This window comes from Euphorbia lathyris, chromosome 5 (assembly GCF_963576675.1).
Source record: "Euphorbia lathyris chromosome 5, ddEupLath1.1, whole genome shotgun sequence".
In the NCBI taxonomy this organism is placed as follows: Eukaryota; Viridiplantae; Streptophyta; class Magnoliopsida; order Malpighiales; family Euphorbiaceae; genus Euphorbia; species Euphorbia lathyris.
The window spans coordinates 70,504,494-70,523,273 of record NC_088914.1 but is presented as its reverse complement, the minus strand read 5'-3'; the positions used below and the strand labels follow the sequence as shown (position 1 = coordinate 70,523,273).

The 18,780-nt window shown below is 42.0% G+C and overlaps 1 protein-coding gene across 1 annotated transcript; it reads right to left on the bottom strand.

Moving 5' to 3' along the window:
• Positions 1–2,627: 2,627 nt before the first annotated feature.
• Positions 2,628–5,385, bottom strand: LOC136229013 (subtilisin-like protease SBT1.7). Its single transcript, XM_066017551.1, has one exon. The coding sequence runs from the start codon at positions 5,238–5,240 to the stop codon at positions 2,967–2,969; it is 2,274 nt and encodes a 757-aa protein (XP_065873623.1). The 5' UTR covers positions 5,241–5,385; the 3' UTR covers positions 2,628–2,966.
• Positions 5,386–18,780: the final 13,395 nt, after the last annotated feature.

The following is an 18,780-nucleotide window of genomic DNA, read 5'->3' as shown; positions in this document are numbered from 1 at the left end:
TCCATTCCCAAAGCATCAACCAATTTTTTTGAGATGAAATTGTGGATCACTCCGCTATCCACAAGAATTGACACCGGTATTCCTTTAATTTCCCCATTAAATTTACAAGTTTTAAGTCTTACCTCTTGTGCCCTGGAGAAAACATTCAATTCAAGAACTTGGCACTCACCACCCTGGTTTGCGGTTTCGCCGTCGTCCCCATCTTCAGTAGCTTTCGCAAGTACAATTTCTCCCTCCGCATTCACATCTTCATCATCGGCTAAAAGGAGAATACGCAGCTTGCCCTCTGTGCAGCGGTGGTTCGGTGAGTATGGACTTCCGCAACGGAAACAAAGCCCCCTTTTTTTCCGATCTTCCCATTCCCGTTGAGTCAGATGCTTGGTTCCCCTATTACGCCCATTTGCACTTTGTGCCCCTGATGAAGCTGTGGACCTATCCCCTTTAATATTGGGCTGGGCTGGGTACCCCTGATTAGATTGAGAAGAAAATTGGGGTGGGCTTTTACCCACTGAACTAGCCCATTTAGGCTGGTATCGGCCCGTTGAGACTCCAGCTAGGCTAAATCCTCTCCAAGAATTAAGTGGCACGTGACTGGCAACCCCCTTCTCTTTTGTCTCCCAACTGTTTCCCCTGTGATTTGAGCCGCCAACCCTAGTTCTGTTATGAGGAGTTTCAGCAGTTCTAGCCAATCTCATGGCCTCGAGTCTCGTGGTCAGATTATGCATATGAACTTGATAGCGGATTTCTGGGTTCAATCCTTTCACGAAGTAACCTACATATTGCATTTCTGGTTGCCGGGGTAACACGGAGGCCACCGACTCAAATTGCTCAATGTATTCTGCCACTGTTCCCACTTGCTGTATTCCGGCTAATTCTTCGTATGGGTTCTGAACTTCTAGATGGCTGAAACGTTGTAAAAGTTCCACCTTGAATTCCTCCCACATCAAGATCAGATTGGATTCTTTCAAAATGGTAAACCAGTTAACAGCTGAGCAACTCATACAAATTTCAGCATTATCTATCCATAACTCCCTTGGTGTCTCATTGATCCGGAAATATGTCTCAGCGCGTGTTATCCAGCCCTTCGGGTCTGTGCATTCGAACATCGGAAGCTTGACACGTCTTCCGGCTAGTAATGGTGGTGGAGCTCCAGTTTCGGGGGTAGTTCCCCTAGCACTTCCGGTTAACTCCAGGAAGCGTCTTGCATCTGGGGTGATAGTCTGGACCACTTGCACTCGATCTCCTACACTAACCTCGGTGTTCTCAATCCTTAGGGCACGGCCTCTTGACGCCGACTCTTCTTCTCCGATGGGCCGCTTCTCCGGCTGCCGCATCCATTCTATAAGTTGAACTCGCAACTCTTCCAATGAAGTTTGTAGAGTAGTAATGTTGTGGGTTAAGCGTGTACCTTGATTTCCCATTGCAGAAAGTTGCCTCTCCACATTAGCAAACCTTCCATCCACTCCCGCAACCCTAGTCTCCAAAGCGTCGATTCGTTCCCGGACCGCAGGATCCATGTCGTCGCCAGTATTAGGCATCCGGCAGGTCAGACCAAATGATAGAAACTCAACAATAACACAGATCCAAAGAAGAAGACTTTAAGAAACAGAGACTATTTGTTATATTATAATATGGGTATATCAAGTTACAGTGTCTGTCTCCTCTACCTTCACTGATAACAAGGTATGAACACCCACAAGGACAGGCCCCTGGAAATCCCCAAAAGGTGGATATTCCCCCAAAACAACTAACACAAATAAAGATACATCTTCTAGTTCCTTCTAGCATTATTAAATAGGTTAGCTAACTACAGACAAAATAGCACCACCTCCCTTACACGTGACCAGGTAACCTTTTCTTCTTTCTAGTATAATGACCTTGGGCCCCTCTTTATCCTTAACAAATTTTCTCTCAATAAAGTTACTCTGACAACTTAAAGAGCAAGAATCACTAGAAATATGATGAGATTCCACGTCAGCACCAGTCAATTTTCACTTGATCGAAACGACATGCGGCTACCACATAGATGATATGTGACTGCCACCTAGCTGACACTTCAGTCAAGTCAGGTAAGTGTCAATCATATGTCATTTCAATTAGTAGTGAAAGTTGACTATTGTTGATGTGTAGTCATGTCACTTTTCTAGTATTTTTTTTGCTTTTCAAGTTTCTAGAATGATTTTATTAAGACAAAATTCAAAAGTTGAATGGTTTTATTGAGATAAATAGAAGTTGATACCATTTTAAGATAACTTGAAAGTTGAGTGACCAATAATACATTACCCGTGGAACTTTATTTTATAAATTTGAAAGTTATGTAATTTTGTATTAAATAAAGTTTAAATGAAATTGAAACTCTAATGATCTATTCACAAGTACAGTATGAACAAAACTAACAAGTTAGTTACAAACAAAGCTCGTGAGCAAATAGAGGAACTGCTCACGATCAGATAACACAAGGATGAACAGACTATAGCTTGACCCGATTACAACCCTGGCGAAACATAATATATCAAACTAACCGAACACGATCGATATACTTATCATTATTCTAGCATTTATATATATATATATATATATATATATATATATATAACCATTCAAAACATATACACATCATAATACAATTTTGACACGCAATCCGAAGTTGCCACACCAACATTCAGCACAGCATTGAGCAATATATATATATATATGAATTGTCATATAAGACTGTACACTGAGAAAGAACAACATCCCCACCCATTTCTTATGTTCTTTCTACAAACAAGTTTGTTCAATGTTTTCTCCCTCAGAACACAAATCAAACACTAACCCAGCAATCCATTACTTGCTGGCAATACAAAAGTTGCAGACTTTAAAACTACTAATTAACATTAAAATTGCTCTCCTCTCTTCGAGAGGCAGCAAAAACAGCCCCCAAATGCCCCAAATTTCACCTATTTTAATTCCCATTCTCCCCAATTCTAAGTCCAACTAACAGCAATAGGACTCCCCACAATGTGTTTCCCATCAGACCATTCCAGGCGAGCAAAAGCATTAGAATTTACCGGCATTGAACTGCCTATAAATGTAACAGTATAGCTCTTTTTCTCCTTAGCTTGACTGAAACTCAAACTTTCAGGCTCTACTGAGATTTTCACACCCTGAAATTGGCCTGAAATCACTGCCTTATAAGTCCCTGCTGCACCCACATTAGTCAGAGTTCGTGTATGTTTAACCACGTTAGCACCGCGATTTGATTGCATAGAATCGAAATTGACTGCAAATGAAGGGTAATTCAGATCATTTGTGCTGTATTTCTTCTTGGAATCACAAGCATATCTTCTTCTAGCAAGACTAGTAATCTCCGCCGCGGTGTAATTCAAGGCGCAGAGGAAATCTAAGTAGTCTTCAGCTGTTAAATCATAAACAAGCCCTGGATTAAGAGCTGAAACTGGGTCTACATGTCCTGATCCATGATCAAATGGGGTTGATTCTTTTCCAGTAGCACTGTCTTGTAATTTCCTCCCTGTTTTATAAACTACATAAGATGTAGTCATAAGGGCTGATCTGATTGCTGCTGGACTCCAATCTGGGTGAGCGCCCTTGAGTAACGCAGCTAGGCCGCTAACGTGTGGGCATGACATTGATGTGCCTGAAATGATGTTGAATTCCACGCGCCGGGTATCAGTTGATAGCCCCGTTGGACCAACTGAACCAGTCCATCCGGCTAAAATGTTCACACCAGGTGCTATCAGGTCTGGTTTTAAGATGTCTGGTGTGATTGAATTGGGGCCTCTTGAGCTGAATGCTGCAACAATTGGAGATGGTTGAATCCCAACTTTGGTGCCTTCAAAGAGAATTGTAACAGTTGGGTTTGGATCTGAAAACAAGTAATTCTTAATTAAATTCCCATTTTTTTCACCGACTGATGTAGCTGGAAGTAAATGAGCATCAGCTACTAATTCTTCTCCGTTCGCCGGAGTGTTAGCCAAAACCATCCCTAATCCACCGGCAGCTTTCACCACAGCTCCCTTTTGAGCTCTAGCATTAACCCCACGGTCGCAGAACACGATTTTTCCGGCTACTTTTTCCGGTATCAATGAATCCATCATACATAAATTCCCACTACTTGAATTACTAGCATTACCAGCATAAACAAAGGGTAAAAGCTTTCCCGGTAAAGAACTTCCTCTAAATAAAGAAACTCCGGAGTAATTCTGACCATTCCCCAAACTAACAAAAGCAGGGAAATCACGATCTAATGTTCCGGCACCGACAGTAGTAATCCATGGTGCTACATTTGATAAGCTATACGACGTCGGTCCAGCATTTCCAGCTGAACAAGAGACTAGAATTCCTTTCTCCATAGCTGCAAAAGCCCCAATTGCTACACTATCTTTATAATAATCTGACATACCTCCGCCGAGAGACATTGAAAGAACATTTACACCGTCTTCAATTGCTTTATCCATGGCTCCCAAAATATCAGAGCTAAAGCAACCGCCAATCCAACATACCTTGTACACAGCCACTCTCGCGCGTGGAGCCATCCCACGCGCCGATCCGGCAGCATAACCGAAAAGACTCGCGTCTTGCACAACAGATCCGCCGGTGGTTGTTGAGGTGTGAGTCCCATGGCCGTCATCGTCTCTCGGCGATTTCGACTCCTTCGATTCGTCGATAGGGCCTAATGTGGCCTCGTAGCCGTTGGCGAAGAATCTAGCACCGATTAATTTGCGGTTACAATTCGCCGCTGTGAAGTTCGTTCCCGTTTCGCATTGGCCTTTCCAGCTACTCGGCACCGGTCCCATTCCGGTATCGACGAAGCTCTTACTCTCCGGCCAAACACCGGTATCCAAAACGCCAATAATCACATCGCTGCCGGAGTCGGACTGAGGGGACATATCAGCATTTTTGTCGAGTCCGAGAAACTCAGGCGTACGAGTCGTGTGTAAGTCGTATCTCAACTCGGGCAACACGGAGAGAATTCCGGGTTGGCTTTTGAGTGACTCAGCTTCTTCTTCAGTTAACCGAGCAGAAAATCCGTGAATAGCATGCTCATAAGTGTAAAGCATTTGAGCAGAACCAGAGACCGATTTGAGTGACGAGTCATACCAGTGAGTATGGTGTTGGAAACTCGGCGGCATCTCGGATTTAGACATGTGAACTATGTAAGTTTTCATCTCCGTCTTCGCCATAGCCATAGCCACCATGGACACGTAACAAAAACACAGAAAGAGAAGCTTCATCTTCATGATTTTGGTCTCTGAGCTATGGAAAGAGGAGGAGATGGAAATAATGAGAGGCGAGAGTATGATTTTATAAAGAAGAAGAGGGTGAGTTTGTGTCGGTATGTATGAATGATTGCTGTTTGTTTGAACAGAAAAGTGGAGTGAAATGTGAACAGAAGAAGAATAAGGGAGGAAAAAGGAAATAAAAGAAAAATGAGTGCTTACTTGAGAATTATTGTAATTTTGTAATGAAGGATGGAGCTTTGGTCACGTGTATTGCAGCAGCTTTTGTCCCATGCTTCTCCAGATTTTACTTCTTTCGTAATCTGAATCTGTCGTTTTCTATAACATTTATCTCATTTTATCTTTTAGCAAAAACAGATGAAATACGAGTACTTGCACATTAATTATCCATGAGAGTGAGTGATACAGCTCTATAATTTGAGGTTAATTAAGTGGATTACTAAACCCAGCCATGAATTCTCACCCTTAGCCATGTAAAAAGACTAAACTACCCTTTACCTAAAATTTGAAAAAACACAAAACTTCTCAAATACCCTACACACTTTTTGATCAAATCCGGACTAATTTGTGAACCAAAACATGGAGTGTAACAACAACCGTAAAGAGAAAGCGAAAATAATAAGATTTACCGTTTTTGTTTTTTTGATTTAAGTTAAAAATTGAATCTGTGGGTGATTTTTTTAAAACGGCGGAATCGCAGTCGGGCGTATGAACATCGCGCCTGACCTACGGTTCCGGCGTATGAATATCACGCCCGACCTGTGGTTCGGGCGTGAGGCTATCACGCCCGCACCATAGGTCGGACGTGATATTCATACGCCCTCACCATAGGTCGGGCGTGATGTTCATACGCCCGACCTATGGTGCGGGCGTGATGTTCATACGTCCGAGGGGTTTTTGAAATGTTTTTTAAAAAAAAAAATTATATTTACGTTTTAATTAAATTGTTAAATGTTTACATTAATTTGGGGTTTAATTTATATATGAAATTTTGATATTAATTCGATTATAATTTATATGTTAAATTTTTAGATTAATTTAGTGTAATTTTGTAGACGGAGCGGCCTACTATCGGGGGGAAATCGTCCCGTCACCTGCTCGTCGTCTAGATATGGACTAGCGGACTAATTTTTTTACGGGTTTAATTCAACAACGGACTATTTTTTTTTACGTAACAGGTATTTACGGATTTAATTCAATAGCGGACTAGCTATTTTTTTTTGCTCTCCCGACACGCGGGCGTGTGACTATCACGCCTCACCGTGTGGTCGGACGTGATAGCCCCACGCCTCACCGTGTGATCGGGCGTGATCGCTACACGCCCGACCACACGGTGAGGCGTGGGGCTATCACGCCCGACCACACGGTGAGGCGTGATAGTCACACGCCCGCGTGTCGGGAGAGCAAAAAAATAGCTTTTTCTCCTCCCAAAACCTATGAAAGGGTATTTTCGTCTTTTCACGGGGCTAGGGGTGGAAAAATGGGGCTGGGTTTAACAACACCCTTAATTAATTAGGAGATTAAAATTTCAAGCTAATTATAGGCTTAATACGCGTAAGATTTATGAATTTGAATTTCGTTGAAAAAATTGATTGACTCCAGCACACTTATTCAGACACCTGTACTTAGGAAATTAATTATCTCACTCTTATTTAAGGTAAGAAGTTAATAAAACATTTTATAAATTTGTCCAAAAGATTGATTGGTAGGTATTCCGATAACTTCCTCAATTTATATAAAATATTCAGTTAGTTTTCTGAATGTGCGTAAAATATAATCAATTGATTACTAGATCGTAAAAAAGTAAATTAAATGCAGAAAATGTGTTTTAGAATGTTATTACATAATTCAAAAATAGATTAAAAATAAAGTTATTGTTTGGTCAACTATTCAACTTGCTTTCTCTAAAATTAGAATCATATACCCCGATTTTGGTTGTTTTACTTTTTCTAAGACTCGTACAATACAACTTCCATATTTAACTTACTTTTTTGCAATCGAGTGATAATTGATTACATTTTGTGCAAGTTTATGGGGTTAACTGAACATTTTATGCAAGTTGAGGGGTTATCGGGACACTTTAAAATTTTAGAAACCAATCAAACTTTTTAAACAAGTTCAGAGACAAATGATGTATTAATCCATTTAAAAATCTAATCAGCTTTTTTTGCATATTTTTAATGGCCCTGTTTGGGAATTAGCTGTTAGATGTTAGCTGATTACATTAGCTGTTAGCTGTTAGCTTATTACATTAGCTTATTTGACTAGCTGTTTGTGTAGACCTGTTTGGTAAAAATTAGTTGATTGATAATAGCGGTTTGTGCAAAAAGACGAATAAGGGCATTAATTTTGGCGCAGGAGAAGAGAGAGTCTATCTATTAGGGTTAAAGAAGTCCATTAATTTTAATATTCCAAAACGCTAATTGAAAAAGCTCCTTTTAAGAGCTTTTTCTAAATTAGCGTTTTCATCCCAAAACTCTCTCCCAAACCTCTCTCCACCAAACACTCCAATCAGCAGTTTTAGTGGTCAAACCTCTAAAATTAGTCAAAACCGCTCTTTTTATCCCAAAACGCTCTTTACCAAACATGGTCAATGTATTACTCCTTCCATTCCTTTATATAAGTCATTTTAGCAATTGAGTTTTTTTTTCAAAATATAAGTCTTGCTAACTTTTCAAGAACTTTTAGTATCGTTTTCCGGTCCAAGTATTGAACGTTTTGTCTTGGTCCATGTGTTTTTCATAATTACAAGATTTATTTATCAACCATTGTATGAGAGAAAAATTATTTTAATTAATCGATATAAATTCATTAATTTTATTCTATATTATTTTTTAATTTGTGTGAAACAGTTTAAAATTAATAGAATTACTTATATTTTAGAATGAATAGAGTAATTAATTATAGTAGTTAAAAGAAGCATATGAATAGGTTGATTATCCAGTAGTGGAAGAGTAGAGTTGAGGATAGCTTGAAAGTGAAGAGTTATGGTTCACGGGTAGTTGTCTAGTTTAGATTTAAGGTAGTTGAGTGTTGGGTATTACTGTAAATTGCAATGTGGGTGTTCACTGTCCAACCAACTAAACTAATTGCTCAACCTTGTGATTAAATGTTACTAATATAATATCTTATCTTCTTTTTCTTATTCTTATTGCTTAATGGACCCAATATCAATGGTGGTATCTAATTTACTTCCATTCTAGTACCACTTACTTTAATTTCACTCCACCCACTAAAATTATAAAAGGGCGACCCGATCGCACTACGCGTCCTCGCTGAACGAGGGTCCGGGGAGGGGTCCCACCACAAGGGTGTACTGAGGGCAAGTCTTCCCCTATCAATTTATTTAGCAAGAGGCCGCTCCTAAGACTCGAACCCGTGACCTCTTAGTCACACGACAACAACGTTTACCGTTGCGCCAAGGCTCGCCCTCACCAACTAAAATTATATGTTTAAATATAAAAACCAAGGTTGTAAAATGCGCTACGCGCTAGTCGGGTGGACAGGTCTTCGAGAATCGGTAATTAGTTGGGGATTAATCGGATTTTTATTTTTGTATTTTTTATTTATTAATCAACAAATTATTATATAAATTCAATTAAAATATGTATTATACTATTGAAAAACAATATTATAAAATTATTTAGTATAGAAAAACACATATATTTGGAACATATATTTTTAAAAATGTGCAAATATCAATATTTTAATAACAATATCATTGAAACAACTAAAAAATAAATTATAATAAAGAAAAAAATAAATTCACAATATAAAATGATTTTCTCCATCGTCAATTAGGTGGCGTCTAGGCGGAGCCTAAGCGGCTAAAAAACGTCTAAAGGGACTAATTGAAAAAATCGGGGTGGATTCTCAGTTTCGAATGCCTAGGCAGTTGAGGCGGTTTTCGTTTTGAACAGTGATAAAAAAACTATATTATAAATAAATAAATAAATCGTGGTGAAACTCTTAGCCTAGTGGTTGAGAGCTTACCTATGCCTTGGGAGGTCATGGGTTCGAATCACATTCGGGTCTGGTGGGGATTTTTCTTTCTTCTTTAATGTAAGCGCATTGCGCAAATTTTTTAAAAAAAAAATAAATAAATCAAGAAAATATTTTAATATAATGATCTTAAAGATGATTTCCTTTATTTAACAAACAAATCCAAAGTTAAAACACTTCTAATATATAATTTAGTCACGAGTACATTAATTAAATTTGTAATCAAATTTGTCATGTGAAGCATACCCGAAGAGATCGTTAAACTACATATATATTTGTTATGAGTAATTTTCAGTTTTTGTTGCCTTCCCAAACCCTTTGAGTAGTCATATTAAAATTGAGTATCCATGAAATTAACACTCGGTATCATTTCTAATAAGTGTGAGGCGTTGGTACTTCTTTCGGTATTGAAATGGGTGATGGAGGAGGGTTTTAGCCAGGTGGTTTGTGAGTCAGATGGGAAATCTGTGGTCGATGCTATTAATTCCAAAGCTGACGATGTATCGGAGTTTGGTTCGTTAGTGTCATGTTGTCGTTCTCTTCTTCTTAACAACGATTATTCTGTTTGTTTTGCAAGACGACAAGCGAACGGGGTGACTTACTCTTTAGCGAAGTCCTCTCGTTCTTATTTTTGTCCCATGTTTTTTGATGTTGTTCCGTCTTTCTTGCAATCTGTACTTAATATTGATTGTCCGGTAGAGGCTTATTAAATGCATTCTTTTTGGAAAAAAAATGTGGATAACATTGTTATTATCATTTGATAACATTAGGATATTATCATGAGGACCAAAAGGGATAATTACCTTAAGATATGCCACGTAGCAAAGGAAGCCGCCTGGCGGATCACCCTAGATCCGCTGGCGGATCTCTTAGGCGAATCTCTCCATTTACCTAGATAACGGCTGGCCGCCGTCTCGGCCATAAATGATTATTAAATGAATCATTAATAGTCTCAAACCGCCAAATTAAGAGTAACTTGTAACCGCCATTAAATGAACATTAATGGAGGCTTTCTAGTTACCTAGGGGTTACGAATTCCTCAACTATATATAGCCTACCTTTCTAGGCTATCAAGGTACACTTACTTTTACATTCTCTAAGTTTTGTCAATACGATTTACTCTTCATATATTCTACTGACTTTGGCATCCGAGTGTCCCCGACCGATCCCAGCGGCGCCTCACAGGGACGGGATCCGATCAAGAAGTTTCTCCAGTGTTATCAATTGGTGCGGTGAAGGTGGAGTCCTTGACCAAATAAAGGATTTTTCGTTCACGTTGAAACATCATGAATGATGAAATACTAAATCCCTCCTCAGGGATCGAATCGCCAATAATTACACCATCTAGCGTTGGATGCACAAGCACAATCGCCCCTACAATGAATATTGATGGAAATATGCCCACGGCATCCTTCCTTGATATGTGTGCTCAAGATATCGAGGCGCGATATGGGCTTGAAATTGGAAACCGCCTTCGGGCGTTCATGACTATTCCTCCTCATAGTAGTACGGTACCTACATCAGTTGTCTCATCTCTACCTCCGTTAAACTTCGGTCTGGGACCTGGGGCTCGTAACTCTTCATTCCTTCAAGCTCACAACGTTGACTCTACGGTAACTACCACGGCGTCAGGTGGAGCGCGACCGGTTATCAGGGAGCTGTTTCCTGGTGGAGGAAGCCACGGGAACAATATGGTCCCTCCTGGTGGATCAGAAGTTCCAAGGTTTAATCGTGATGGGCCGAATGTACCCAGGCGCCCGCGGACGAATTCGTCCCATGGCGGATTTAAAGAGCCCATTCGTAAAAAGCGTAAAAAGAACAAAGATAAGCAGGCAAGATCTCCTTCGCCGAGGCGAACAAAATCTCCACGCCGTGGCAGATCAGCTCCATCTACTGGTCGTTAAAGGAGCAAGAGACCGGAAAAAACGTCTCATTTAGGTGGACCACCACCCCATCCATCTTCAGGAACTGTTGGACACACTCTGCCAGAAGGCCAGCAAGGAGGAAACGGTCCAATTCCTCCAAATAGAGGAAGTGGAGGGGGAGGCGACTGAGGAAAAAGGGGAGGCGGACGAGGCAGACATTCGCCATCGGATTCATCGTCAGAATCAAGTTCTTCTTCCTCTCCAAGCAGATCGCCACGAAGAGATCATCCCAGGGCGGATCCGGAGAATTTTGATGATAGAGTAAGGGCCCTAGTGCTCCAAATGAATGAGAAAAATGCTAGGCATAATCCATTCGCCAATAGAGATTCGCCTTTTGCGGCCTGGATTGAAGCAGAGGAAACTGAAAGGGCGTTTAAAATCCCTAATCTTGCAATTTACACAGGCAAAGACAATCTGGAGGCTCATGTTCGAAAATATAGAATCTTGGCCAGACTCAATCGAGCCACCGAACCTGTACTTTGCAAGATGTTTGTCACCACTTTGGGAGGTCCAGCCTATTTATGGTTCCAATCCCTACCTCCAGGCTCTATAAATAGCTTCGATCAATTAAGCAGGGAATTTTGTGCAAAATTTGTTGGCTGCATCCCTGCAGTGGTGAAATCTGGAAAGCTTTTTGAGCTAAAACAGAAGACGAATGAACCACTTCGAGATTATGTAGACACTTTCAACCAGTTGTGTATACAAATCGTTGATGTAGATATCTCCGTAGCTGTGGAGTGCTTTGTAAGAAACACTACTTGTAAAAGTTTGCAAGAAGACCTCATTCGTAAAAAGCCCACCAGCATGGCAGAGTTGATGGAGCGCTGTAAAGACTTTATAGAGGTTGATGATATTCGCCGAGGTACCCCATCATCGCCAAAGAAGGATAGAGGCGAGTCCCGCCCTCGGGACCGGGACAGAGACAAACGTCAAGATTCTTCTTCTCGAAACAAACGAATGGATTCTAGGAACAAATCAACGTTTGTCACCTCCTTCACACCTCTCAATGCTTCTAAAAGTGAAGTTCTTATGTGGATCGAGAACAGCCAGCACAAACGAAGCATTTCATACCCCGAGCCAAAAGGGGGGGAGTACACCAATAAAGGAAAGAATCCTAAAAATTATTGCAAGTATCACAGGAAGAATGGTCATGATACGGGTGCTTGCTGGGAGTTGGCTCGAGAAATTGAGCGACTCATTGAGAGAGGAAAGTTGGATCGGTTCATCCAAACGGAAGGAAAGGAAGATGACAAATCCAAAGAGGACCCGAAGAAGAAAGGAAAGGGTACCATCAACGTCATAGCAGGTGGGCCTGGCTATCAGCCAACATTGAAAAAGTTGAAGACGACCACCCTTGACAGGACATCACTAAATCGCCCTTTCTCAGACGCAGGTCCTGAAATTCCACCCCATGCGGACGCATTGGTCGTCACTATGATGGTTGAGGGTTGGGAGATGAAGAGGGTAATGATTGATACAGGAAGTTCATGTAATGTCATTACCCGAGGAGCATTCGCCAAACTCAAGATTGATCCTGTCCAGGTAGAACCAACTGTGGTGGACATTTTGGGAGTGACAGGTCATACCATCCAGATGAAAGGCCAAGTTACTCTGAATTGCGAGCTTACTGATGATGATCAAGTTTGGCAAGGAGATTTGGAGTTTTCGGTCTTGGATGGACAATTAGCCTACAATATTATCCTCGGGCGACCTTTCATCTCCGAAGCTACAGCTCTTATCTCTATTCGCCATTTAACGCTTTACATCCCCACGGTCAAGGGGGGCGTGATGGTTAGAGGTTGTCAAAAAGTGGCCCAAGAGACATATTCGGCTTCCTTAATGATTCGCCCTCAATCTAAGGAGGAAGATGAAGAAGAACGTGTCACAATGGCCTTAGGCGAAACCGAAATGTACCTGATGACAGAAGAAAAGCAGGTACGGATAGCTAAAGGACTACAGGGCAATATCAGAGATGCAATCTCCAAGGTACTCTGTGAGGCCCAAGATGTCTTCGCATGGAAGGATGAAATTCTGCCTGGAATCAGTCCGGACGTAATCACCCACAAACTCAACATTGACAAAGATGCGGTTCTTGTGGCCCAGAAGCGGAGGAATCATGGTCTAGAAAGACAAAAAGTGATAGAGGAGGAAATTGCCAAGCTCCAGAAGGCGGATGCCATTGAGGAAGTATTTTACACTCAGTGGTTGGCGAACGTCGTGCTAGTCAAGAAAGCTGGCGGATCCTACCGCATGTGCATTGACTTCACAGATCTTAATAAAGCTTGCCCCAAGGATAACTATCCTTTGCCATGCATAGACATGCTTGTAGATGGAACTGCCGGTCATGCAATGTATTCCTTTACTGACGTGAAATCAAGTTATCATCAAATCCCTATGGAGCCCTCAGATAGAATCAAGACCTCGTTCGTGACACATCAAGCTACTTATTGTTTTAAAGTTATGCCCTTCGGGCTCAAGAACGCAGGTGCTACCTATCAGAGGATGATGAACAAGATATTCTCGAACAGTAAGAATGATAATTATTCTGTCTATGTAGATGATATGATCATTAAAAGCGCAACTGCGGAAAAGCATGCAGAGGATGTAAAGGAGGTACTGGACATACTTCGCCATCACAACATCAAGCTAAATCCAGAGAAATGTACTTTCGGGGCAACATATGGCAAATTTCTAGGATTCATGATTAGTGAAAGAGGAATTAGCCCAAATCCTGACAAAGTCAAAGCAGTCCTAGAAATGCAACCTCCTCGGAATATCAGAGAAGTACAACGCCTCAATGGGCGTATTATAGCCTTGGGCAGGTTTATCTCTTGCTCAGCTCGTAGATGTCAGTCTTTTTTCGAAGTTATCAAGGGACAAAAGGCGTTTGAGTGGAATGAAGATTGCTAAAATGCATTCGAAGGAATCAAGCGGTTCCTTACAGAGCCACCCATGATGAGTCGACCTATGAAGGGGGAGGATCTATACATGTATGTGTCAGTTACGGATAAAGTTGTATGCACAGTCATGGTGCGAGAAGAAAATGCCCAACAATTCCCCATTTATTACGTGAGCAAAGTTTTAAAAGATGCCGAAACCAGATATTCGAAGTTGGACAAAATGGCACTGGCTGTAGTGACCACGGACCCATATACCGTGATAGTTTTCAGGCGCATACCGTGATAGTTCGAACCCATATACCGATGAGAAAGGTATTGCAGAAGCCGGACACTTCGGGAAGGTTGATGGAATGGGCGATTCGCTTGGGTGAATTTGATGTAAGATACGAGAGCAGGTCATCTTTAAAAAGTCAGGTCCTGGCGAACTTCGTGAATGAATTCACTGACGAGGGGATATCTCATCCCAAGCCTCCGTTAGAAGAATGGTCAATGTATACAGATGGAGCTTCTTCTGCAGATGGAGCTGGTGTGGGAGTTGTGATCAAAGGTCCCCACTATATAAGGCTGCGATACGCCGCAAAGTTAAATTTCCATGCTACTAATAATGCTGCTGAGTACGAAGCTCTGATACTGGGCTTACGTCTACTCCAAGAAATCACCCCGGAGCAGATCGTGATCTACAACGATTCTAAACTAATGGTCAACCAAGTAATCAAGAATTACGAGGTGAAGGACGAGGTTCTGGCCAAGTATGTAGCAGAAGTCAAAAAGATTCTGGATAACCTTGAAGCTAAAGAAACTAAGTGGGAATTGGTTCACATACCAAGGGAATCCAATACAGAGGCTGATCAATTGGCCAAAATGGCTTCTAGTGAAGTAAACTGGGCGGATCCAGATTGTCCCTTCGAAGTAAAAATGGATCCAGCATTTGCTGCTGAAGAAGTATCCGTACTTACAACAATGGAGGATGATTGGAGGACAGTCATTCGCCAATACCTACTGAATGGAACATTACCTGAAGATAAGGAAGAGGCGAGGAAGATTGTCAGGAGATCGGCTTACTTCTCCTTGATCAATAATGGTCTTTATAGAAGGTCTTTTAGTCATCCTTGGATGAAATGCATTCTACCAGAAGAAGGGCAACAGATCCTCAAAGAGCTACATGAGGGGTCTTGCGGGTCACATGAGGCATCCGCCGCGATCTTGAAGAAATCAAGGATAGCAGGGTTCTACTGGCCCTCAGCCGAGTTAGATGCCCAGAGGTTGGTAGAATCTTGTCATAGTTGCCAGATTCACGCAAATGAGTCACACACTACCAAGCACATTCAAAGGCCAATCATTGAAGGCCGTCCGTTCGCCCTTTGGGGAATAGACATCGTTGGACCATTTCCTCCAACTCGCCGGCAAAAGAAGTATGTAATAGTAGCGGTGGACCATTTCACCAAATGGGTAGAAGCCGAGGCTGTTTCCTCCATTACAGCAGAGCAGATAGTAGAGTTTGTCAAAAACAACATCGTGGGAAGATATGGCATTCCACACACCATCATCACTGACAACGGGACACAGTTTAACTGTGGGAAATTCAAGGCTTTTTGTGAGGGATTGGGCATCATGAACAGATTCGCCTCCGTTTATTATCCTCAGTCCAATGGAATGACCGAAGTAACCAATCGGACGATTGTAAAGGGGATAAAAAAGAGGTTGGGAGAACATGATAAAAAATGGGCGGATCAGCTTACAAGTGTTTTATGGGCTTATCGCACAACCCCAAGAACCGCTACGGGAGACACGCCGTTCGCCCTTTCTCATGGAGTGGAGGCCGTAATCCCCGTGGAAATACGAGTCCCCAGTGATCGAGTGGCCTTTTATTGTGAAGAAGACAATGATAAACGACTGAGGGAACGTCTAGATCAGGTCGAGGATCGCAGGGATCAATCCTATGTACGCATGGCAGCATATAAACAGCGGATTGCATCCTATCATGATAAAAATGCCAAGATTGTGGATCTAAAGATGGGAGATCTTGTGCTTCGTAAGGCTGATAAAGTCCAATCTCGAGAAGGCAAAGGCAAGTTGGGGATCAATTGGATAGGTCCATACCAGATAGTGGAGAAGGTGGGACCAGCCACATTCAAAATACAAGATACGGAGGGCAACACGCTGCCACGCACGTGGAATCTCCAAAATCTCCGCAAATACTTTGTTAGAAAATAAAGTACGGTCTTGAGTACTCTTTTTCCTTTAACAAGCTTTTTCCCATGGGGTTTTTCTTGTTAAAGGTTTTGATGAGGCTCATCTATAAAGACCTGTCCGCTGTAATAAGGTGTTCATCCCATTAATAAATATCGTTGGTTTTATTATTCATGTTCTTTTTATAGTTTACTGCTGCAATATCAATATTCCAGTCTTAAAAAGAAGGGGAGGCACCCAACGCTCTCCACATTCGCAATATATCGCCATCCTAAAGCACATAAGAGGATCAATCTTATGGGCGGATCCGTCTCCGGGCGGATCCCAATCTCCAATAAGAGTTAAAACGATCCTTGGACGTAAGGTCTTTACACTCTCTTATCCTTTTCAAAAAAGGAATTCACAAGTCCTACGGGTGGGTTATTTCACCTCAAAGATAGGTAGAAAATTGAATCCCTGGGCAGCTTTACTTCCTCTAAAGAAGGAATAGAACAGCTTCAAACCTTCACAAATGTTCATACAATGAAGTATGGCTGGCCACCTACTTCAAACAAAAATCCTAAACATACTCACATTGAAAACACTGTCTTGCGCAAGGGTAAAAGTAAAATAATGTTTATACATAGCAATGTTTGGAATTATACTTGAAAAAGTTTTTACAAAAATTGCTAACTAAATGATAATAGGAGCATCTTCTTTTGTGCTTCCTTCGCCCTCGACACTCGCTTGAGGGTCCTTCTTCTCCACAGTCAGGGATCCGCCTTCAAGAGATACTTCCTTATCCTCTTTTTGTTCAGGATCAGCTTTGGACGGTATCTCCTGGAGGTCATCCATCACAACTATGGCAGAAGGTTTGGCATCCGGCAAGGTTCCCTTCATCCATTTTCGCACATAGTTGCGAAGGTACTCCTTGGCATTGGGCATCTTCTTGAACCTTGCCACATCTTCCGGTTCGGGGACAGCGAACTCAGGATCTGTGAAATCAATTTCAGGATGGGCTAAAGAGAAGTACGCCATAAGCATCTCTCCATAAAAGAATGCCTGTTCGCCCGCCGTGTATTCCGCTTCCCCGAGAGCATCTTCATGGCTTTTAGCATCAGAAGCTATTTTTGCCTTCAGATTTTGTATCTCCCCGTCTCGGAGAACTAAAGCAGCTGTGGCGGAAGCTAGGTTCGCGTTGGCGGTGGCAATAGTGGAATTGGCATTCGCTATCTCTTTCTCTAACTTTTCAATAGTCGCCCTATTCGCCACATTCTGAAGGACTCCATTCTCCAAAGTGCGCAAGCGGGCATACAGCTGAGGAAAACAAAAGGATTTAGTCCGAGAGCAAAACAAATCATCATATTCTTTTAATACTCACCGAAAGAAGCTCAGACTTTCCCTTATGGACGTGGATCGATTCGGGGATTTGGTCGTAATCCTTTTGTACTTCTCCCACCTGTCCTAAAGCTTCGTCCAGGTCATTCAAAAGAGATTCATTCTCAAAAGTTCCTTGAACCCCAAACTTGGCGGACCAATATCCACCGATATCAGGCTTCGCCATCTGCGCAAACAGGAAAAACCATACGCCGCTTTAAAATCAGATAAGCAGGAAACAAAATCAAGAGACGAATTACCTGAACCACTTTCTCAGTAGGTTTGGCGGATTTAATCGCGTCCGCCATTATCTTGGTACTCCCAATAGTATTGGGCCGCCTCTTCTTCAGCGGCGGATCGACAGCCATCTCCATAGGGCGTTTGCCCGTATCAGGTTGAGGGTTAGCCGCCTGATTCTTCTTGCGGGCTTCCTCTTCTTGAAACATCCTGCGCGTCTCTGCAAGAGCACGATTTGCCTTAGACACACCCCTGCCAAAGAAGATATCAGAATAATTAAAGCTCCTGAATTATACAAAGTACCTTGATCAAACTGAGTAATTTTTGAATAAATGAATTGATCCTCCACTCGGCGGATCAGAGGAATGTCACTCATCATGAAGGCTAAGGCATCCGCATACGTCCATGCATCCGCCTTAATCTGCTTCATGAGATCCGCCACCTCTTCATCACTGTGTGTTAAGATTCGCATGTCACCCGCCATATGTAGCGGAAGAGAGTTCCAGACGGAAGGAAAACCTAACGGTTCATCCTCCTTTATCTTCACGTAGAAGAAACTCTCATCCCAGCTATGAACGTTGGACATTTTGTCGTAAAAGGGCGAATAGACACCAAATTTGGTGAATGTAAGATAAGACTCCGACTTCCTCTTGGAAGGTTTGTGAAAGGCTCTAAAGATTCGGCCATTATACACTACGCCTAAATTTGACGCAAGATAACAATCTAACGCCATGTCAAGCCAGCCGTTGGGGTGTAGCTGGCTGACGACGATGTCAAAATATGAGAGGATATTCGCCAACATCTGGGGAAGAGGAAGGCAAAACCCTCTCTCAATATGACTACAAAATACAGTAAAAAAGCCCTTCGGCGGATTGGAGGGGCGTTGATGAGAAGCTGGGAGTTGGGTTTCATAATTTTTGATCCACGGAA

Bases quoted from the DNA above. Each gene is read 5' to 3' on its own strand.
- LOC136229013 (XM_066017551.1), bottom strand. From the start codon at position 5,240: ATGAAGATGAAGCTTCTCTTTCTGTGTTTTTGTTACGTGTCCATGGTG.